Source organism: Pagrus major, chromosome 5 (assembly GCF_040436345.1).
Source record: "Pagrus major chromosome 5, Pma_NU_1.0".
NCBI classification, from domain to species: domain Eukaryota; kingdom Metazoa; phylum Chordata; class Actinopteri; order Spariformes; family Sparidae; genus Pagrus; species Pagrus major.
In genome coordinates, this window is record NC_133219.1 from 2,640,850 (window position 1) to 2,665,358 (window position 24,509).

General features: G+C 39.7%; 2 protein-coding genes across 2 annotated transcripts in view; one reads left to right on the plus strand and one right to left on the minus strand.

Annotated features, from left to right (window-relative positions):
- Nucleotides 1-1,082: 1,082 nt before the first annotated feature.
- Nucleotides 1,083-10,986, plus strand: dpp7 (dipeptidyl-peptidase 7). The gene is made up of 13 exons (XM_073465553.1): nt 1,083-1,240; nt 1,773-1,899; nt 1,980-2,119; nt 3,261-3,424; nt 5,132-5,267; nt 5,487-5,568; nt 5,777-5,943; nt 7,145-7,205; nt 7,640-7,758; nt 9,344-9,500; nt 10,211-10,275; nt 10,356-10,426; nt 10,519-10,986. Exons 1-13 carry the CDS (start codon nt 1,160-1,162, stop codon nt 10,622-10,624), a joined length of 1,476 nt encoding a protein of 491 aa, XP_073321654.1. The 5' UTR covers nt 1,083-1,159; the 3' UTR covers nt 10,625-10,986.
- Nucleotides 10,987-14,192: 3,206 nt separating this feature from the next.
- Nucleotides 14,193-24,509, minus strand: part of man1b1b (mannosidase, alpha, class 1B, member 1b) — a 28,080-nt gene continuing 17,763 nt past the window's right edge. Inside the window, exons 12-15 of the mRNA XM_073465552.1 lie at nt 19,485-19,605; nt 18,347-18,541; nt 17,845-17,976; nt 14,193-17,461 (exon numbers count right to left, since the gene is read on the minus strand). Of these exons, the coding sequence (XP_073321653.1) occupies nt 17,255-17,461; nt 17,845-17,976; nt 18,347-18,541; nt 19,485-19,605 (655 nt within the window). The 3' untranslated portion in view covers nt 14,193-17,254. The remainder of the gene's footprint in view (nt 17,462-17,844; nt 17,977-18,346; nt 18,542-19,484; nt 19,606-24,509) is intronic.

Below are 24,509 nucleotides of genomic sequence, written 5' to 3' on the forward strand. Positions count from 1 at the left end.
GAAGCTGGTGGGCAGGAAAGAATTTGAATAGCCAACTGGAAGTTACAAAGACCATTAAGGGGAACAATATTGCTTTAATACAGCTAAAAAGGCTTTAACATGACTCACCATGCTGCATAATAAAATGATACCATCTATGGTATGGGACATAAACACAATGGATCACTCAAAAAGGTGGACAGGACAATAATGGGGTTCTAAAACACAATAACTGAGCCAACACATCAGATCACAGCTACAACATAGTGTGGTCAGCTATATGCTATGTAAAAAGGCTGACTAGTGCATGGTAAGTGATCATTTTAACTACGTACACGTGATACCAAACTTGACCTGCCATAACACAGACAAAGCATAGGAGCGAAAAGAGTTAGCATAGGCCCACAGGTGACATATATAATCTCTAATCTGGCCCTGATTGGGTATTGAATAGAGGAGGAGTCAGGCCTGGAGCAGCTTTCACTAACATGATAGATGTACTCATCTGCAATAGGTAAACATTCTCCACTGCTTTCCCTGGCTAGACTTGTCCCAACAGTGAGATTCAGAATAAAGCCCCACCACCACATATATACATACATATTTACTATGTCTATGTATACAAATGATCTATATGGAGCACTTTTAGCACATGAACTTCAGGATGAATTATGTTCTAAAAAGGCCTCTGAAATGTAATGAAATATCAGTTTACATAGCATGAAATGAAAGGGCTCAAGTACAAGTGCCAATATCTCTTAATGAAAGGGTAAACACCAATTTAACACATTAAAATACTTTAACAGGTGTTGGGGAGTACGACTGCATATGTGAAAAACATAATGGAAAACCTTTTGTGGCTCCAGAGGAAGCTGCATGTGATAAATGTAAATTGCCTCTAGTGATGTCTCTCAGTGGCTAAATTGCAATGTGGGTAATTTTCACATAGTACTCCCCAAGACAAAACATCAAATCAAAACACTCTTTGCTTGTCTCATTTCTCTCCTCTGTTCTATTGTTTCAGGTGATTGGAGGCATAAAAATAGAATGTCAGAATTTACGAGACGCACTGAACGCAGCATAGATCATAACACAAGTCATGTGACACGCGCGATGTGCGCAGGCGCGGTGAAGATTTTAAAGTGAAGTGAGGTAGTATTTCGAGCGCTCTGAGTGAAACATGAGGAGCATCTTAGTGTTTCTGACGGTGACAGTGAGCCTGTGTCCGGTCCAGGCGCTGCGGGGCCTCACTTATTCTCAGGTAACGAGTCACTTTGTGATGTTTGTGACTGTTTTTGTGAGATCTCAGTTCCGCTTTGGAGAAAAGTCCATTCAAAGCTCTACTTCTCGTCGGTCAGTGTCCACTGCTGACACTAAAATGGACTTAAAATATTATTGATAATGTTAATAATAATTGGTAATATATAAATCACTAACGAAGCCATACTTTTAGTTAAATATGTGTAGTGCTGGATGAAATATGTGTCGCCAAAGTAATGTGAACACTGCTAACTGCTGAGTCAGCTGTAAGCCGAGCAGAGGGCAGAAGACTGGGTTTTAACCCCAGGTCTGAGGATAGCACTACATGTTCTCATTGTCCGCATGCTTGTAAGGCTCTAATACATCTCCAGTTTCTTGAATGGAGTTTGGTTGGTGTGACGTTACTTATGACAGGTCCCTGAACTTGTAGTGTCGTTCCTGTTATATTCTCCTTTTAAACGCCTGGTGTGTGAAGCCTATTATTAATTACTGAATACATTAGTATAATATGCGCTGTACATTTATTTTTAAAGTGGCGAAAACATGATGGAATCAAGAGAGGACCCCAGTTCACAGAGAAGTATTTCAGTCAGACAATGGACCACTTCAACTTTAACAGCATGGGGAACTGGACATTCAGTCAGCGTTACCTGATCACAGGTGAGCCCTGTGTCCCATTTTAGACCTAACGAAGATATGAGCAAATGACTCATTGTGCTCTGTTTTCCCTCTTCTTTAAGATGAGTACTGGCACAAAGGCCACGGTCCTATTTTCTTCTACACTGGCAATGAGGGAGACATCTGGGAGTTTGCACTCAACTCTGGATTCATCACAGAGTTAGCTGCTCAGCAGGAAGCATTGGTCGTATTTGCTGAACATGTAAGAAAACACTGGTGCACATCACGACACAGTACTGTCATCATCTATGAGTAGAGTTTACAGGTCATGTGACAAAGGAAAATAGGAAATGGATGGATGAAGTTTGACTCATACTATCAGCTGATTTTCACTCCCCACAACCCTCCAAGAAGAATTATTGCATTGTTTTTTTTACAAGGTAGTGTGGTTTCCACTACCAGACACTTGAACAAGAAAACCAGCCACCTTTACAAACTCTAATCAGCTGGTGTAACTGCAGGCCTTTCAGAGCACCAAGGACACCTTGCAAGACCAAAATAAAAAAACAAACACTGCAGGACTATGAAACAATAAAGGAGAGAATACAGTGCAGGCAGTTTCATTATTAAATGTAATTTAGAGGGAAAAAGAGGATCTTCAACAGGATGGGGCCTTCTGATTTTAAAATGAGTGAAAACCGCTTATAGTGATCACATCCGTCCGCGTCAAATGAATCACTAATAGACGATCATTATTACCCTTTTTCTTCTTTTTCTATATTTTTCATATTGATTACCATCTTCTACATGAATACAAAGTATAGTAGAAACTGACTGACCTACTGACTGATTTACTACCAGGCAAAGTATCATGGGAGTAAAGAAAAATGTAATTATCGTAGTTTAAAAACATTTTCCTGTATGTTGTCATGTATGAAAAGACCCAAAATGAACACTGTAATCAGACAACTTAATTACTATAAGCTAATTATTTAAACAGCATTTGGAATGATTCTGTCCCTAGCTTTTCTATGAGCGGTTTCCACTGTATCTTAAATATGTGGCTGAGTCATATGGCCTTAAAATAAAATTGCAGTATTTTTAAACTATATCATGATACACTACACATATATTTTTTTAAATCTCCTAAAGCACTTCATAAATGCCCGGACTGGGCAACAAAATCTTCCTACATTCAGATACCTACCAGCTTATGTGGCAGAAAGTCAGAGAGTCACATAATACAGATGATTTTGGAAGAATTTGGATCACTTCACTTCAGTACAGATGCACAATGTCCTTCACTGGAGCAGGGCTACACTGCAGCTTTGACTCTGCCTGCTTTTTTGTTTTGAAAAATGTACTTAACCTTGAACACCTTTGTCTCCCTCTCCCTCTTCCAGAGGTACTATGGCAAATCTCTGCCGTTTGGCAAAGAATCCTTCAACATCCCTGAGATCAGCCTGTTGACAGTGGAGCAGGCCCTCGCTGACTACGCTGTCATGATCACTGAGCTGAAACAACAGCTGGCAGCCACACACTGCCCTGTTATCGTGTTTGGAGGCAGGTAGGATCCGTTCGCCCGACACTGCTCTTACAGTTTGTCACTTGTGTGACTTGTTGTCAAGCATCTCACAAGTTTTCATTTCTTATATGAATAATCAGTCCAATACTGGCTGTTGACATTGAGCTTAAATATGTGGCTTTCTTTTTTTGTCCCCTTGAAGAAGTAACCTCTTCATATGTGATCAAAACAGACTAGAGTTGATTTTAGTGAGCAGGTTTCAAACCTCACTAAGTTTCACACATAAACCAAAATAAATGGTTGTAGTGAGCAGCAACACTCCACCCTCTGATTCTTTGACTGAAATCATTAAACCTGCTGGTTTCTTCCATTTGATATATTTTGGCCATCGTGCACAAATGAATTTTATAGAGAAGATGCACAAACAGGAAGTGAGGCATAATCTCTGGATACTTAATATACAGTCAGTGTCCAGTATTTATGTGAGGAACCAATGCAGTCCAGTCACTGAACAACAGTCCTGCCATTAGGACTGCAGCTAGCCATGATTTTACCTTTTCTATATAATCTCTTGATTATTTTTAACAAATAATCAAATAGTTGTTTGGTTTATAAAATGTCAGAAAGTTCTGAAAAATGTTGATCAGTGTTTCTCAAAACCCATCGTCCTCAAATGTCTTGTTTTGTCCATAACCCAAAAACAGTCAGTTTACAGTCAAAGAGGAGGAAAGAAAGCAGAACATATTCACATTTAACAAGCGGACATCAATTCATTGTTGCAGCTCAACCTGGAACAAATCCCACCTTCATGTTGAGTTTTTGTGTAAACTGTTTCAGAGAGGTGTTGATCAAACTTTAGGGTAATTTTGAGTTGAATTACATTAAATTGTTGTTACTCGAGAATTTTTTAGACGAACTTTTTAAACAGATAAAGCCCATTATGCAACAAATATGAGCACCTAACAGTATCATATACAAATGGCATAAGTCAAACCAATCAGTATGATGCACAAAGTGACAGTCAGTTGCTATCACGTGGAGTGGTAGTGACACAGACTTTATAGTTTGCTGTTAGATTAAAAGTTGTTTAGAATATTGGTGTTTCTATTGCGTGGTTCTGAATAAATGTTTGTTTCATTGCCCCTCCCAAAAAAGGGACAGTGTCTCAGCTTGCTGATGTACATTTAGAATGTAATGTCAATGTCAATAGAGCCTACTCTGTTGTGCAGGTAACTATTGTCTGAAAGAAGGTTCTACTAGATGCCTTTCAAAATATACTAATCATTTCAGCTGTGGTTTCTATGAACTTGCCTTTACCACCTGAAGATGTGTAACAGGCCAGTTGCGCTCCTGTGCCATTTTGCAAACAAATCCATCAAGCCAAACTTGAAACTGCAGCTATTCTGACACTTTGAATATACTTCACACTTCCAGGTTTAACTGTGGTTGGAATCAGATACCAGATCTAACAGGAGCTCCAGTGTCAGGTTTCAGAGGGTGATCTGAGCCCTTCTCTCCCTGTTCTTTCAATCTTATGAAGTCCTGAATGACTCAGTGATAAACGTCTCCTTTCTTTCAGTTATTTGATTATAATTTTCCAAATTGGCAGTAACCCAGTTATTCCTCAAGTCAGCTTAAGACAGACATGACACAAGATTTCTTCTAAAATAAAAGTTAGAAATTCTTTATTTATTCTTATTTGCTCATCTTGGAGTACCTCCTGTTCAGCTGTCTCATCTCTTCCTGCAGTTATGGGGGAATGCTGTCAGTCTATATGAGGCTCAAGTATCCCAACATCGTGGCTGGAGCTCTGGCTGCCAGTGCCCCCATACTGTCCACTGCTGGGCTGGGAGACTCCAGGCAGTTTTTCAGAGATGTCACAGCTGTAAGTGCATCTATGCTCTTCTTTTTGTATTCAGCCTGCTTTTTTATTCAGAAAGACAAGTGTCCTGAATCTGTTCTTCTATCTTCAGAGAATTGTCTGTCCCTGAAACTGTTAGAGCTGTTTTGGAAACAGTGTATTTAATTTGTTCACTTTATAAAATAATTAGGGAATTTCCTCACACGTGCAGGTTGGATAATGATCTTTGTTTCTCTTTCAAAGGATTTTGAGAGTGTAGCCCCTGAATGCACAGATGCTGTAAGAGGAGCTTTCCATCAGCTGAAAGAGTTAGCTGAGCACCAAGGTAAATCTGTGACAATGAAAATACATGTTTGACTACATTATGTTGCTTCGCAGCAATGGCACTTGGATTTGTCTCAAGTCAACCTTAAAAAACTACATGTGTTCAGTGATTGTTTGTCAAGAACTTCTCCTGACCTCGGAGGCATTGCTCTCTGGTCTGAAAGGAAAACGTTGTCATGGAGATGTAGTAACTCTGATGCTTTCTCCAGATTATATTCGTATCCAGTCCGAGTTCTCCCTGTGTAAGCCTCCATCATCTGCTCAGGACATCCACCAGCTGAACGGCCTGCTGAGGAACGCCTTCACTCTGATGGCCATGCTGGATTACCCCTACAGCACTCACTTCATGGGCAACATGCCTGCCAACCCTGTCAAGGTACACACAGCCTTTCTTTTAAAACTGCAAAATCACTGGTTTAAAATGCAACATCACATATGCTGAAACTATTCTGAAAAGCAGAAAAGAAACTTACCGAGCCCACACTTTCTATGTTCAGCTTTCCCAGGCTGTAATGACCAAATAAAACCAGCGGTTTAAACAACAGCTGTGGACCTCTAGTAGGGCTGCCATTTGCAGTTCGACTTACAAACCAAGTATTAGAGCTCAGAGGATAAATTGCCCAGATGTATATAAATATTGATGAGCTTATTGCAGATGTTGGTGAGGTTTATATGATGGTCCATTAGTAACAAGAAATGCCAGTACAGAGAGATATTTTTTGAGAAATGGTGTCACCGTTGCAAAGCTTTTTCAGAGAGCACACACAGTAACAAGAGGAACCAAATATAAAGGATCCTTAGTGAAGTTATGTGCTAAAAGCAGCTACAAGGACCTGAGATTCTTGTTGGTTATTATGTTGATCCCGCTGCATGTGCATTTGTTCTGAAAGCACCTGAAGAAAGAGGGAATACATTTTATAACACAATACATGGCCATTAGTGTATGTGATACATTTTTGAGTGAATGTATGGATAAGATGAATAATATGATGATGGTGAAACAAAGTAAGCTTAGTTTTAGTGCCATTCAGTGACAGGCATTAAATAACTGTTTCATTAACAAGTACATATAGTTTGTTAAACAAGTTAATCAAAGAATAATGTATATTGTTGTCTTTCTGAAACTGTCAAATATTGCTAGTGTGACTGACTGCCAGGTTTTAGTGTTAGTCATCGCCACACCCCCTTCCCAACATTTCCCAACGTTGAGTCTGAGTCTCTGATTCATATGATGAAAATGAATAATTTAGCATCAGTCAGGTTTTAGTAAATGGTACTCTTCAAAGTTATTGATATTATCTAGGCTGGGAAAATGGGTCCTTGTACAGTAGCTGCAGCACACACTGATGTTTTACATGAAGGTGCATACAGTTCTACAGTTACAGTAGAAATGACACAAACAAATAACAACAAGTCTGCAGGGTACACAAAATAAAATCATATATTACATAGATAGAAATAAAACACGAATAGCTGTACCATTAATATATATATAACACAATCATAAATAAGTGGATATGACAAGAGTGACATGAGTGAGATGTTAACAAGAGAAGTGTGATGTGAGTGTTTTTCAGGTGGCCTGTGAAACCATGCTGAGTGGACCCAACCTGCTCACTAACCTGAGGAACACTGCAGGTAAAACAATAAACACTGGATCTTATTGAAAGCTGCCACTTTGTTTCAGACTGGATTGTGTATATTTGAGATGCTGGCAAATGAAAAGTGAGTCAATTTTGGGTGTATTTCATGTCAGCAGACACTAGAGGGCAGTGGCCAGCTTCACATTCCTTATTAAATACACTCAGTTCCAGGTGCCTGTGTTCTTTGAGTATACAGTCAGTAGAAACTGTTCCTCTGTTGGTGTTAGTAACCTCACTGCTCTGCCTATGTTCTCCTGGCTTCTTCATGCTGGACTTGTGACTGTGTGGAAAAGTAAAAGTCTGTGAGCTCCTAAGATCAACGGAAAGTGAATGGAAATGAGGCTTTTATTTATATTGTAAACCTGATGCTGAGCAGGATCTACCTGATCTCCAAGGAACCTAAATAACCTCTCTTGATGTATCCTGCAGGGATTGTGTACAACTCCACTGGGGTGCTGACCTGTTTTGACCTGTACAGTCTGTATCTGGAGTGTGCTGATCCCACCGGCTGTGGACTGGGCTCTGACAGCCTGGCCTGGGACTACCAGGTATTCCAGCACCCACATACACACTGCACATCACTGTAGTACTTGTATGTAATCTGATCAAAATGTCAGCATATAATCTTTTCAGGGTTGTATCAGTAAACTCTAAGGGTGTATTCATGCCTGACTTGTTGGATGCACGTGTTTCAAAATTGGGAGCACTTCCCTTTCAGATGATCAGTTTGCTTGGACAGGTGTGAACACAGCAGTCGCACTGAGATGCAGGACAAAGCAATCGATCTCGGTCTGCTTTCGGATGGACTCTTTAGCATGATTTCAAAAGCTGAGCTACTAATACATGCATCTGCTGATTATGAGCTCTGTTCAGGAAGGATCTTATAATTGATCTTATGTATTTTTATGCAAATCATCTGTTAATCATCATGGTATGTGTGCACGTCAGCATGAGTATTTTCACAGATCAACTGGACAAAAGCTGCAAAACGACTGTGCTTGTGTTATACTCGGTGTACTTTGTCATTTAAAAGTGTGTGAGAGTAATCTCACAGTAATAAGCCCCACATCACTATTCTACAAGATGCCTCCTTTCCTTCCTATCTCTACTAGAGCCCCACCGATGCTTGATTTTTGGGTCCGATAACGATACCAGTACGAAGAGATAAAAAATTCTGATATCAATATATCAGCCAATATATACACATAGTCAGCAGTGCTTCCTCAAATGTGACAAACAAAGATATGTAACGGAGGAAGGATATTTAACGGTTTAACAATAACCGTCTGAACAGGAAACCTGTAACTTCAGTACAGGAATAGTTTCATTTTGACTTCATAATGCTCTTCCTGGATGTATCAGCTGAATCGACACACATTCGTAATGGAAAGTTCTCACTTGAAATACAGCTGGAAAATGACAAATTATAAAAGAATATCCATTAGAATGAAAGTGTCAGTATACAGTATTAAAAAAAATGTTACAACAGATTGTTTCAGCTGCTGAATACCCAAAGGTTTAGGGTTAGCACACACAAATCGTCACAGCTGGCTTATCTCATTTTCACCAATTTATTCTGGCCAACATTTCAGCCTCATGGCCTTCATCAGAGCATGGAGGGAAATGGAGGTCAAGTAGTCTATATACAGGAATCGGTACACAATTGGTTTAAAGGGTCACATGTTAAATAACAGAATGTGTATCACAGAACCTGTAACCTCGGCTGGAACTGTTAAATTGAGATCGTGTACAGCATTTCACCTATTTCAGTCATTGTCACATAGTCAAGAAAAGATTAGGAAGTTAATCAGTTTAAGCCAATCACCTGCAAACCCCTGAATATAATTGACACAACTTCTATTTTACTCCCTGTTCTAATGAAGGCCACGTGGCTGAAGCATGAGCATGTTTGTTGACACGGTGAGAAAAAATGGGTTAAATTGAGCAACTTTGTGAGCAATAGTGGGGAAAGTGCATCCTTTCAAAGTTTTACTATCACCGATTGTTTGTTTTTCCTTTTTTGACGAACAGAATTTCAATCTGACAAAAGAAATATAGCCCATTCAGCTATGGTGCTTAATCCTCAAACTGTCCATCACGCTGACACTTCCCCTGCCTCTGTTGTGGTTGCAGGCATGCACAGAGATCGATCTGTGCTACGAGAGCAACAATGTAACGGACATGTTTCCTCCCTTGGCCTTCACTGAGAAAGACCGTGAGCTGTACTGCTCCAAACGCTGGGCTGTGGTTCCACGACCAGACTGGCTCAAAACCCAATTCTGGGGTGACAGTGAGTACTCAATACTAATGGGCCCCCACACTGCCCTGACAGATCTCAAAGTCTAAGCTAGAAATTAAAGGTAATGGGCAGGGGCGGTTCCTCTTATGGGCGATATGGGCAGCTGCCCAGGGCGGCATTTGTGGAGGGGCGGCATGAGTGCCCGCAAAAAACTAAAAAAAACAAAAAAAGGGAGCGGACAGTCGCCTACAGTAACCGGCTCTGTAGCAGCCACCTCTGGGCTTATCTCGTCATCTCGGTGGATCGACCCCGGTGCCGACCCGTACCGGCTGCCTTAAATTTGTTTGCATTCATTTCATCCGGTTCTTGTATTGCTCATTTACACGTCAAGTCAATGATGTCATGTTGCCGTGTGGGGAGTGCCCTCTGTTTTCTAAAGAAGTGTCTGCTGCGGGGGGGGGGGGGGGGGGGGATTCATCTAATAGTGCACATCTAATGCAGCTAGTAGGCTAAAGTCAATCATATCACCAGTTGCCCGCCACTGGTAATGGGATTTGAAACATGAGATCGAAGTCACCAAGTGACTCCTTGTGATGATTTTCTGCTAACTACCACATCTGCTCACCCAGGTCTGCAGCTGCAGCCTCATAAACATTTTATGTTATGTTTATTCAAGTCCACTTAGTTCCTGAGTATTCCCATAAGCTGTATGTATCTGGACTTGTGTTCTTGTTTCTAATGAGCTGTGCCCTTGTGTTCAGCCCTCTCCACAGCCAGCAACATAATCTTCTCCAATGGAGATCTGGACCCGTGGGCAAACGGAGGGGTAAGACATTAAACCAGCTGAGTACACCTCAGTAAACTGTGAGGTCGCTGCATTCACTTAATCAGCTCTCTGCTCTTTAGGTGCGCAAGTCGTTGAGCTCATCACTCATAGCTGTCAATATTTCTGGAGGAGCCCATCATCTGGATCTGAGGTACGGAAGCCTGCTGGTCCCTGGAGAGACTTGCATGTTGTTGTTGTCTTTGTTGTGAAAATCTAACCTGACATTACTGTGTTTATATGCAGAGGATCTAATGATGCTGATCCAGTGTCAGTAATCAGTGCCAGGAAGACCGAAGCAGACCTCATTGCACAGTGGGTGAAGATGGAGAGGACCAGATCAACACCTTAAAGCACAGGTCCAGTTTGGTTCAAGACTGGAACTGCAAAAGACCAGCTGTTATCATTTCCTGTCAAATCACAAATCATTCTAAGATCACTGTAGTAGAATTCCGGAGAAGTTGTACAGAAAATATTGAGTCCACCTGGGTGTCCCAGTTCCATTCTGCACACTAACTGTAGTTAGTGGGTATAGATGTGTTCAGCTTGGAGAGCCAAAATTGAGTGAATTTGCCTGATCTGAGTTTTGTCAATGTGCAGTAACGTCCCACAATAAAATCCACAGCAGGAATGGAGGAGCTGCTCTCAGTGGACAGAGGAGAGAGCTCCAGGAAAATCTTGAAGCATCAAAATAAAGTGACATTTTGCTTGCGCTGCTTTTTTTTTCTTTTTTGGCAAAGATTAGCAATGTTAAAATGTATTGCCAACTATTTTCATAATAAATTAATTGTTTCAGTCATTTTTCAAACAAAAATGTCAAATATTTTCTGGCTTCAGCTTCTGAAATGTGAGGATTTGTGTTGGTCATTAAGGAGCATGTTTGGGTTTTGGACTGGCCAAAAGAAGCAATTTAACTTCACATTGGACTTTTCACAATGTTTTTAGACATTTTATAGACTAACCAATTAATCCATTTATTGTGAACATAACAGGCAGATTGATAGATAATGAAAATAATTCAGTTACAGCTCTATTCTGCATGCATAAGAAAACAGCTGAAACACCTGTAACAATGTTCTAAAGTCGATGTTGATGTATTCAGAAAGCTTTTTAGTCTAATTAACAGTTTGAAACCTAAAGATATGAAGCCATTAAATGTTGACCTCAGTGATCATCATGTGAATTTGGCTAAAAGGTATAATTGAGTCAGAGTGAACACAAGACAATGTGTCATCATCATCATCACCATGTACAAACACACATTAGTGAGAGCTCCAGACACAAACACCTCCCACACTTAGAGGATCCATGGAGTCAATCAGAGTCCTGTTTACTATTGCTTAACTATTGGCCTCATCTGTCTGTCACTACCTCTTACAGAAAATGGATGGTACTCAGTACTGATCTCGCTGTGTTCTGTTCCATCTTTCACCATAAAAACAAACACTTAAACCAGACTATAAGCGCAGCTCTGTAGAGCTGCTTTGTTTTTAGTCAGTAATGGACACAAATGTTCTGTTTCGGTTTAAAGAAATCTCTTTAATTTCTATATTTTCTTTTCAAAATTAAAGCCGATCCAGCATTTATTTTACACCAGGTGACATCAACAAAACATTTTGTGTTTGACAAAGACAAATTTGAAAAAATAAACAAATGCACCATTTCTGTAAATTCAAGAAATTAAAGAGATCATTCTTCAACTTTGTACAGCAATCTTCTATTTACAATCATTTTACAACAGAACGTGGACATGGGGGTCTACAATCAGAGTTCATGTGTCCCTGCAACAGTATCTGCAAATGTACTTGTGTGCAATTCCCAAAAGTATGTTTTAACATGTTGATCCTTGACAGTGCATCACTCTGTAACCAAAGATCACCTGACCCAGAGTATTCTAGAAAATGGCAGTGCATGTTCACTTCTAAAGCCCTGGAAAAAAAAAATCTAATTCAATACCCATAATTCCTTAGGGGCCCTGTGAATGGATATTTAATGGGGCCTCCAGCTGCTCCAAGATGGACCCAAAGCTTAACTGTTCAAATATGTGATGAGATGTAAAACCTGCATCCCATCTGGATTTTTCTTGCACTAAATGAGGTCTAAATGAGGTTTGAATCGTTCCACTCTGGCTGAAGAACACTTTAATGTCAATTGTGGTGATGTCACTGCAAAAGTCATGACAACAAAATTAATTCTCTCTATTTCTGTATCTTCACAGCTGAGTGCATCTGTGTGCAGCCTCCTTTTAAAGCAGTCTGCTTGGTGGCTGCAGCTATAATATGCAAATATAAGCATCAGCACACTGATGGAATTGTTATCAAAAGCACTGAAAATATCTCCTTTGTTAGTTTTTCCTGAAAGAGGTGGCTTTGGAGAAAATGGCTTTTCATCATTCAAACCCTAAACAAATTCAAACACCAGGGTTGATTAGATCTTCAGGACATCTTTGGCTCAGGCATTATGCTGAAATACATCCAGGGAGGAATCACACAGAGCCCTTATAGGCAGGATTTAAGTTTAAACACTGCTAGAGATTAGCATTATGTAAGTTTTAACCCTTTAACCCTTTCATGCATCAGTTATTAAAGCACAAAGTAATATGTTTTAATATGTTTTGTTTATTCTCTTAAATCATGGCAATAACTTTTTTTCAACAAATGTGATTTTGAAAGAATAACACAAGTGTCCACTGCAGTGGACACTATGCACCAATGGTATAAAAAGAGAATAACTCTTGAATCCTTTTATTTTTTTAACTAAACAGAGAGGTTAGAAATACTTCAAACCAGATTTTAATAACATTTTTCTGGCACATCTTTTTTGTGACTGAAAACACATCTTTCCATTCCAGTGGATGTGATCATCCAAAGGGTATATTCTGCCTACTGAATCTTTATTTAGATAAAATCTGAAGATTATTTAAAATTATGTTACTATTTAAACTTAAACAGATTTATTAAACTGGCAATAGACAACTTTTATGCTTATATAGATCCCTACAAACCTTGCTTTCACTATGCTCTTTGGTCTGCCATCAGGCTGGATTTCTCCAGCAAAAACTAAGGAAGAATTACAACACAAAGGAGGTGAGGCTGCCACTGCACAACCAAAACAGGAAGAAGCATTGCTTTCCGCTGTCAGTATCCCCAACTGGAAGAACTTGTTGTCCTCGTTTCTAACTGTATGTCTATATATGTGTAATGTAAACCACCACACATACTTGGCCAATAAAGCTAATTCTGATAACTGTAAACTCTACACTGCAAAAGAACAAGAACCCTGCTGATGGAGGAGGCAAAGAAGGTGAAGGAGCCTGACAGAAACCTAGTTAAAACAAGAGCACTCGATGGAGAGCACTCTGGTGTTATGTCAAAGTCTGTCCCCCTGTTGATACAGGGTTTCCTCTTACCACTGGGTCTTGAAACGCGTTTTACTCTGCCTTTTCACACCACTGAGATCAGGGTTTCTAGCTCAAACTGGGATTGTTATGCTTGCTTTTGCTTTGGACAGTAGCCAGACTGCTAGCAGTAGCCATGTTGCTTACTCTGTGTTTGCGACAGCACCACCAACAGTAATACCACAGGAAAACACTAGGAGGGGGGCAAGCTGAAAAGCTGTCCCTTACCATTTTGAATAAAGAAAAACTGATCTTAAAAAAAAAAAAGAAAGAAGAAGAATAAGAGCATACCTTTTGGTGCATAACATCCATGGACTAGTACAATCTGGATACAAGTATTTCTAAAACCTTATTAAGTTGAAAAAATATGTTCTAACCTGTCTGGTTTTCTGACAACTGGAGGATTCATCAGTTATTCCAGAGGGACGTGGTTCATCTGGTCTTCCCTCAGAGTTCTTTGAATTTATGATGCCATATATCAAAGAGAAACAGAGATAATATTTAAAGGTACTGCGGACGAGGCTTGATTGGGACATCGTACTCCAACTTTAATGGTTAAAAATGGCTTTCAAATATCTGTCCACTGTAGTGGACACCATGCATGAAAGGGTTAATGATTGTTTTGAGGGACTGCTGCAAATACATCAATCCATCATTGTCCTACTGTAAAAATAGACATATCTGCAGTTATCACAATGACCGTATGCTGCGGAAAATCAGCAACGTATGCACATGTAAAAAGAGCTTGAATGGATAGAAATGGACCTTTACAGACAGTTAACAGCTGTCATTTGAATGTTGTCTGAAGCAACATTAAAGGCACTAGTGAGACAACACCAAGGACAAAAATAAAAGTGAATATACAGGAGTTTGGTCTCAATACAATTTTTTAAAATCAACAACTACAAGTAGAGCTATGATGTAAACTAGTAATATTAACAGGAATGACTGCAAGCTACTCTGAAGCTACAAAAACTAAACACAAGGAGAGCTCACTGTATCAGGATAACTGTTAGTATACCTTTAAAAATACACTACAAATCAATATATTATGTTAAATTTAGATTTATGATCTCACAACTCCAGTCTCTCGCTTGAAAGAAAAAACGATGTACTGGACACCCTACAGGGGAAGAAAGAAATGAACATTGTGTGAAACGAGCAGCTGCTCACAACAAAAATCAATGATGCAAAGAACCCGTTGCTGTTCTCATAAAACAAAAACTTCACAGTTAATAAATAAATCTGATAAATCAGACTAAGGTCATCTGGGTCCAGAGTATAGACGGATGCTGCATTCGTGTCACACAGGACTAAACAGGAAAAGTTGGAAGAAGCAACTGCATTTTAATTAGTTCTAAGCCAGCCATACATGCCAGACTTTAGTGTTGTGTGGGATTGTATGAGTTTATCAGTTACCCATCATTCCTCACAGATCAGAGTTTATCACCAAGCCATGTGTCAAATGTTCACACTGTGGGCAACATGACCAACCAGTCACCACCACACTGTGTTGAACAACACCTCAGCCCAGTGAGTGTAAAATGGAGAAGTTGATTCCAGATTCAGGGTTTGCCTTCATTAACGCCTCCCAGACTCCCATTAGATAAAGATTTATTTATGCATTTTTATGTTTTGAATCAAAGCAATGAAACAAGATAGGCAAAAGTGAAGCAGAAATAATATATAACTTAGAGGGCAACATGGACCAAATCACAGTGTAGGTCACATTAAATTGAGATATCTACATTTAACATGATATAAACATTCTGGATAATGAATTGACAGTTTATAGATAGAACTACCAAACAGGGCTATCCAGGTTTGTCTTTTCCAGCTACATATTAAAACACCTGATAAGTCAAGGTCCTGCCTTTGTTAAAGCAAAAATCTCATACGGACATAAATTAGTCCTGCTCCTTGATTTGCGCTACCAACAGATATCAGTCATAGCTAGATAAAGGCCAATAGTAGAAAGTCTGAGTACATGACTCAACGTACAATTTTAGGGTAATTCAGTATTTTAATTTTATGCTATTCCATGTTATTTCTTGCCTCTACTTTTTCTACTTATTTGTTGCATTTCTCTCTCAGTTGGAGTTATAGTTACTTTGACATGTAAAACATTGTTTGTAAAATATGATGTGGGGCTACAAAAACTGCCCATCACTATTTTCAGTAGTTCAATGGGGCACCAGCTCCACCAGCTGCAACATTAAAATACTGGGTATCACTTTACAAAGAACCTCTCATGAAGCATATTTCAACCCTTACTATCTGTTCATATTCTATACCTTCACAGTCAATTACGATCCAGTCATATCAAATATCACCCAACTCTGTAATAAACATTTTGGTTATTACAGAGTTGGGTAACAACTGCTTCCACATGTACTGGTCCTTTACTGCACTGCACGACTGCTCAGTTTCATTCATTAATGATGTTCCAGTGTGAACACTCCAAGCCGTGTTTCATCCTGACCTGACGTGGGGTTTTCATGTAGTGAAGTCACATTTCCTGTGTGACATGAACGCAGCATGAGACAGCAAATACATGAACTGAGGGCACGAACATGCCCTGTCAGGAAGCCTCAGCTTTATTTCCTGTTTACAGTCACAAAAGGGAGGGCATCTGAGAATAGCTCTAGCTAGAGTACATAATGAATATATTACACAGTGTGATGAGGAATTAGCTTTATCTTATATCCCTGCAAGAGTCACACCCATGTTCAGATGTGTCAGCACAGCAGTCAGGTTGTAGGTGCAGTAGGCAGGAGTTGGTATCAGCTCAGACAGCTGTTGGCTGCTGTCAGGGAACGTTTTGCTACAAAGGCAACCAGCCTGCTGTCACTCCCAGCAGTAAGGTCAGACGTCCAGAGCAGACACAGGCTTTGTTTCATAATGGGCTAAATACTGTGTCACAAACCTTTCCACTGTAATAAAAATACAATGCAGGGGTGAAAAAGTAAGTCTTCAAAGTTTTGGAGGGATTTTTGTTTTTGACATAAAAATGGTATTTTATGTTAGAAATAGAATGTGCAGAACTGTAACCAAATATATGCTATGAGCAGCTTTTAACTGAAAATATCAGTATCAGCTTTCAAACACTTGTATCAGTCCAACCAGACACTCCTCTTCATCCACATAATGCGTTATTAAGACATCTTTGATTCAAGTCACAATCAGGTTTTTCCTTAATGCTGGGTGGTGATGAGGACAGAAACCTTCCTCTGCTTCTCCAGCATTAACTCTTTCAAATGACCAGTCAAATAAATAAACAAAGCTCAGCCACAAACTGAACTAAGCTCCTGTCATTTTCCCATGGCTATCAGCACATAGCAAACAATTGATTCCAACAGTAAAAAGTAGGCTTTTTCCATCAGTGGTCTGTGTTCAGGATTGTTGTTTGGACAACATTCACTCACTGAAACACGAGATGAAGGAATTATCTTGGTATTAGACCAACCCTGAGATGTTTGTTGTGTTTATACATGCAATTCTATCTGCCATATGAATTCCTATGTGTATTTGTGTGTATGTGTGTGTGTGTGTGCGCGCGCGTGCGCATGCGTGTGTGTGTGTGTGTCACGCAGTGGAAGGCCATATAGGCAGGGGATGAGCTTCTGTGTTGAAGACATACTGGTCCAGGCTGATGAGGTTGGAGTCATTTGAGAAGAGCAGGTACAAATACTTCAGGGTCTCTCCCAGGAAGAAGCTCTCCATCTTGTCTCGCGGGCTCGGGTAGTCCGGGTCACGCACATTATTGATGGAGGTGTAGCCACCAGAGGAAACCTGAAGGAAACACACAGAATTTGTCCAACGTCACACAATCCTTTCACTAGAATTTAGAACAAAAAAAGGGGTCATTTAGTAAACCTAACCCTAATTAACAATAGGGGTGCAAAAATGTAATATTTCCTAACACTGACGATGTAAATGAGCACAGTCACAGCTGAAGTGTTTTGAATAAACTGCCTTTAGTCAAATGTCAAACTGTTTTATTATACCTACAATAGTCAAGCTAGCACTTTACTATAGATTGGCAAGCTGTCTCTTTTCCAAGCCTCAGGTGAAACACATTTACTGTTTGTTATGAAACTTGTTGGGGAAAGGCAGCTTAAATCCACATAGTAAAATTACAAACAGGAATACATAACGGCCTCCATTTTACTGACCTTAGTGTACTTGTTAAAGTTTTGGAGAATCTCATAGCCCCACTCCTGGTATTTGTGCTCCTTGGTGAACCTGTACAGGTAGAAGAGACTCTCCACCATCTCTGGTCGCAGGAGGTTGTGTCGGTCAGCAAGCTATCACAGAGAATACAACGGAGACATAAACAGTAAATAATGAGCCAAATCTGATTGTTAAAAAAATCTGCCTAAGTCACACTCTCTTCCTAAACATTTACAGGATGGTTTTCTGTAACATTTGCTGGTTTCCTGCATTTCTAATATAGAACATTTTCCATAACAGCCTCAGACAATTAAGTATGTGATCAGTGGGATGTTTGGGTCACATGTACTCCCCCCCCCAGAAATGTAGGTAATGCCCTTATCAAGAATGACACAAAAGTACTTTGTAGCTACTGTATCAGAGTTGAAGATGGTAAAAGACAAGACTGCATAATTAGGTAGGGACACTCTCTGTTCACCCTTTTATAGCACTGTCTCTACCTACCTTTACATCGATGTCTCTGGTGCTTCCTTGATGCATGTTAAAGTGGACGATCTCTGGACTGAGGCCAGTCTCCATCTGGACGTACATCTGGTAGCAGGTCTCCATCAGCTGTTTGGCCAGATCCATGTGATCAGCAGGCAGGCCATTGTGAGCACCGAGAGCCAGAGTGCCCGGCAGGAAACACACTAGATGGTCCTAAAAAGCCCACAAGACCAGACATTAAACAACCAGCCATGTTAACAAATACATTCTGGTGCCCCAAACTGACCTCAGTTATTAGTTTATGAATTAATGATGAATTGGTTTGAATATAGTTTCATCTCTGCAGCTTCAGTTATCTTAACATCTTTGATGAATGCCAAAATCTATATTATCAATCATCACTTTCACCAAATTACACTCAGCTCAGGAGGTTTGTCAATATTTTGTTGTTTTAACTGGGTGTTTATATGCATGTGCATGGATATGCAATGAAAGTCAAATTAAATATGTTGCATTATTTTAAGCTACCAAAAATATTCACAAAACACAAAAAAATTCAGATTTATCACAGAATAAACAATCAAGTGACACACTAAAATATCCCAATATCCCTAACTGATTTTGAGTAATGTATCTTTAAATGGATTATAGTTTGTTATCCATATAAGCACAAAAGCCAAGAACTTCAAACTAGTTTTCAGAAATGTTTGCCTTTTGTCTTTGCTTTAAATTTAAAGTGCTCATCAAGGTCCATTGCAGTTTTTAGTGATTTAGCATTTCTAAGTTACTGTAGTTGTCATATTTTGCAGTAGGTTGGAAAAAAACAATAGACAAACACTAAACTAAGCACCACAGACATTAATAATTTGCTGAGTGTCAACAGCAACTGACCCAGTCTTCATTTTCTCAAGTGAAGCTCATTTCCTTGTTGTAATATATAAACAACAACAAATGTGTGCTGTCTGTGGAGAATGTGTGGTCGAGCAAAAGAGAGAGAGTGGCGAGTGTAAGGAGTGACAGTGAATGCAAGCGGAGCAGCGGAAAAAAGTTAGCAGTTAGTTTATGTTGTCAGTCAGGCAGTAATGTGAAGAGTTAAGACCAGTCCAAATTAGAGGAGTTAACCCAAGTACTGCTGTGGAAACACAGCTTTACTGACCATTTTAGGGCTAAACTGTCCATGTGAGATCTCTCCAACAAAGGTGAGGCCATTAGGTGAAGACTTCTGCAACAGGTTCTTCTTTACACCCTCTATTGCCTGCAGATAGTCCTCCAAAAGCCTAAAATCACAGAGAAAGAGAGATATATTTAACAATCAATGGGGAAATGAATCAAACACACACTGACATACCATATTACCTCAAATAAAAACCAGTAGTCAATAAAAAGCTGGGCCTCCGATAATGGTCAAGGGTGCGATTGACTTGAACAAATAAAGGCTAGCCCCCAAATACAGGCTGTGAAAAAAACAAGGGTGGATAAACTCCTGGTGCATTTCATAAAATGCATATGTCAATTAAGTATAATGTACATATTATAATGATATAATATATGTATAATAAATTCAACATATAATCATGCTATTTTCAACACTTTGTTGTGCTGGACTACATCTAAAATATTATCGTCCTGTTTCAGTCACCACAGGTCTATGTGTGTGTTTGTCTCAACTGTAGTTATTAACATACATAACATAATAGTGCCAATAGATAGCAGTAGCTGCATTTGACCGACAAAGAGGAGAATAAACTTGAGCATGGCACTCAGACGGAGATTTGATTTCAAATTCAAAGACAGAGTTTTGAAGTATAGTTATAGAGGAAACCCCAGGTCAATGTGATGTGCAGCTTTCTATCCTGAGAGAAGAGTGACTTGCTGTTAGCTGAAGAGTGAAGTAGGGCTTACAGGGGTGGTGAAGAAAGTTATCTTAGACGCAGAGACAAGGCTTCCAGAGTGGATTATTCGGTACTCAGTGTGGAACAAACATAACTTAATATCAAGAAAAATTCTAAAAAAAATAAAGCACTGGAGATCTACTATCTAGTGAGTGACAGAGACAAGACGATTGTGGCTAGCAGGGCTTGGCCAGAAAAACTCTCACTTCAACGTCAAACCACAATGGCCCAGAAAGACCCAGATCTACAAAGTTGTTTCATTAGTTTATTATGGTGGCAAGGCTGTCAGCTCTATAAGGATTCTGATCCTATCTAGACATTAGACAAGGACATTATTGCGATGGAAAAGACGCTAGTTTATTGCTGCCTGGGACAAACTGGAACTGAACATCAGAGAGTCTTTCAGAGTTTGTGGACTATCCAGGGGTGAAAGTAGATTTAAATTCTTGCCGGTACTATTACCAAAACCTTCATTGCCTCATATTGTTCTCTCTCTCGCTTCATGCATTTTAAAAACAGCAAAGTCAAAACCCAAACAAATAAAAACATTTCAATATTTTACTGTAGGCTACCTGTGTGGAGTAGGCAGACATTAGAAACACTTGACAATATGATAAAATATTTATTTTAATTATTAAGGTGCTGGCATGTATGAAACATTGATAAACATCCAGAATACTTTCTGCCGTGAACACGACTGATATTCAATAAACATAAAAATTGGAACATTTTAAAGTGTCTCTTTTAACAGGCTTATGTGAAAATTTCATAACTTGAAACATTTTCAACATCCTCATTTCATACCTGAACAGTTAACAAGTCTCTGTCTTTGGACTTTCTGACATACTAAGTATCACATAAATGATTAAGAACAGATGGTCATGAGCAAAAACTCAAAGTGGATCTACCCCTCATCAAAATACATCACCTAAAAGATTTTCCACAGAGGCCATCCCCATAGCAACCGCTCTGTTTCGGAAGTAGCATTCACGTACTGCTGAGCGAAATCTGGTCGTTCGCTCATAAGCAATTTTTTTTCGAGTTGTTCTGTGTCGTTGAAATTGAATATAATAACATGAAACACAACTGTTTACTCTCCTACTGATTTTAATTGGGACATTTTACAACGAACGGAAAGACATTAAACGTTGTGCACGTTTCGAAGGCACCGGGCTCTCTCCGAGGGGAGGGGGAGAGAAGCAGGGCAAGAGCCGTGAGGAAGAGAGGGAGATGTCCGGCCAAGGCTCCGTCCAGCATGGACCAAAACTCAGCACGGATAGTTCAGAAACAATTCGGAATGAGTTAAAAGCAATTTATAAACAGACATAGTAGTGTTCAAGACTGCATATTGCTAGCGGATCTATTTTCTGACCCAAAGTGTGGCCGTGACTGGTTCTGAATGAGGGCTTCAGCAGGCAGCCGCTCTCCCCCCTCTTCCTGGTACTGCGTACCGCCACTGAATCTTTTAGTGGTACGCAGTACCGGACCGTACCGGCTTACTTTCACCCCTGGGACTATCTGTGAAAACTGACGGGAGCAAAGATGACCTCATTATCATCTTCATCATTTATCAAGGTAGTGGCCATAATGTTAATATTTAGGCATGACCTATTTTTTTATTTTGGATTTAGCAGATTGTGTTTTGTTTTTATGTTGCGTCATACTACATACAAATAAATGTACCCGGTATATTCTACTGGATTCAAACTGACACAATGGTGACATTTGATTCATTCATTCTGATCCACTTTGCTTTGTCGTTCTTTAATCCCATCCGGCTGTTGTTGCATACGATATGCCTGCAGATATTGAACAATTAAAGCCCTGTTAAGAGATATTGGGCCCTATATAAACGGCCTATGGCGCTTAGTGTAAAGCGCAAGGTGCTAGTGTGTTTAGGGCATGTGCCAGTCCATTTTGCTATTTAAACGGTGGATAATCTGGGCGCCAAGTGTGGCCCACAGTGCAAAGTGGTAGTATTTAGACTCTGAATTGGTCATGGGTGTGTTCTGGCCGGAACATAAATCAAACCAATCCGAGTGTTGTCTCCCATTCCCTTTAAGAGCCAGGTGTGCCAGGACCTGGAGCATATTAAACAGTAGCACTCGTCTTCGCTTAGGGAAGGGATATACTCCTCAGCTGCTGGACCCTCTGCCCTGCCGTTTCACAATCATCTGTCCCATCAACAACTCTGTTTGACTGCATATGAAAAAATACATTGATATTTAACTGAGGAGGAGGAGTGCTGCTGCGTCCCCCTGTGTGTGCATGGATCTCAGTCCGTGGATCAACCAGGATGGGTCATAAAAAATATCATCCTGATCAATAACGGGTGGGATGAGAAGGGAGAAATACATCCTCAATGAGGAAAATATGAATGACATTACCTGCAGAGATCCTCCAGCAGCAGGAACAATATGGGTATCACTACATTAACATCACATTTGCACACGAGGAACAGATGATAAACTGCTTTGCTTGAAGGAAACAGACTGCGACTTTGACTTTGACTTCAGACTAGCTTGTGGTTGGTCCATGTCGCCGTCGCTTTCTGCTGCCTCAAGATAGCAATCCACCATAAGTGCACCTGACCACACCTCATTTTAAGACCAACACGCTCAGGGGAGCACAGCATGGCACAAGTACATTTGCTATTTACACAACATGGGCACTGGGCGTGAAAATGACAACTGTGTCGGTCTGAAACTAGCAATGACACTTGTGCTGCACTGTGTGCCACCTTGCGCCAAGCGTAATATAGATACCCAGTCGGTATTAGAGGAAATATGGTAGTCCATAGTGAGTATAGCTGGTAGAGTGAAGAAATAAGTCTTTGGAGACTTGCATGCCATCAATGAGGATGACACTCTCCTATGTAATATATAGACTACGACTTTTTTCAGAGCAGACATGCAGCAGATGATTTCTGCAATTAATTCAGAGCCTGAAGCTAAGACATCAAATATATTCCCCTTTGAACCTAATGTACATGCCAGCTAATGTAGGCCAAAACCCTAAAGTGACACAAAAACACACTTCCAACAAATAATTCAGACACTAAAAGCTGCTTAATCTAAGCCTATGCACTCAAGCGGTGCTGAGTGTCTGGAGGGGATTGTTCCACTTTATTAATCTTTAATCAGTCCCACTGACACAGCCAAAGCAACAGAATGCTGCCAGTGCTGACAGAACAGCATAATCACTTCCATCTCTACATTTGACATCAGCTGAAATTAAAATGTTTTAATATAAAGTCAATACTGGTCCATTTTAAATCAATATACAGTATGTGGTAGGGATAAAACTACAGCTGTAACACTCACTAGATCAATAAAATGACATAAAATAAATTTGCTATAAATAATAAAGGATTTATTATTTATATTTAATTATAAGTTTAGTTTTAGTATTTTCCAAGAAAAACTGTCCCTTACATTGTTTAACATTGCTCAACATTCTTTTTAAAGCCTGATCAGATTTTACTTGTCATGTGAAATGAGTAAGGAGAGTTGACTGATAAGATAATGGCAGAGGATTTGTTGTCAAAGTGAAAAGCAAGTCTATTTAGTGCTATTTCGGATTCAAACCTGATGATAAAATGGATGGTACTGGTTACCTCAGTGAGAAGTTGCACTAGAGTACATTTAAATACAGCATAAGCTGACCAAAGTGCTATACAAAAGAACAATAAAATATAAATTAAAAAGTAAAAACACAACGAGAAACATACCAATAACAACACTTAAACAACAAGGGACAAGTTTTATAGTTATTGCATAAACAAGGCAACAGATTAAAAGCTTAGTGGGCCAGGAGGTCAGAGAATAAAAATAATATTGGGTTTTGCTATGGTACAGGTCAAGGTATAAATTGTGCTATTGGTATTATCGTGAGCTATTTTACCATATTTCTTTTATTCAAGCTTTATCACATACTGTATTAGCAAAATCAACAGTTTTTCCCCCTATCTCTCTTTCGCTCCCTCACTATCCCACCTTTTCCTATTCCTTCCTTCCCTTGCTAGAAATTAGCCGCCTTTGTTCAGGATCAAGAGCCAGTATAGAGTCTACCAGAGTTTCTGGGGGACGACTAGGGAATTTGGGGTTCTGATTCCGAATAAAATGCCTTATCTGAAAAAAACCAAATAGGTGGGAATTAGGTAAGTTGAATTTCTTTGAGAGCTCAGAAAAGGACATAAAAATCCCTTGGTTGTAAAGATCCTTAAATTTAGTTATCCCTTTTTAAAACCAGGTCCGAAAGGTTGAATCAGAGCAAGAGGGCGGAAACAG

What these genes read in the sequence shown, in the direction of transcription:
- dpp7 (XM_073465553.1), top strand. Translation starts at nt 1,160, where the DNA reads ATGAGGAGCATCTTAGTGTTTCTGACGGTGACAGTGAGCCTGTGTCCG. An exon ending in TCAGCGTTACCTGATCACAG is followed by an intron (nt 1,900 to 1,979) that starts GTGAGCCCTGTG and finishes CTCTTCTTTAAG; the next exon opens with ATGAGTACTGGCACAAAGGC. An exon ending in AGAGTTAGCTGAGCACCAAG is followed by an intron (nt 5,569 to 5,776) that starts GTAAATCTGTGA and finishes TGCTTTCTCCAG; the next exon opens with ATTATATTCGTATCCAGTCC.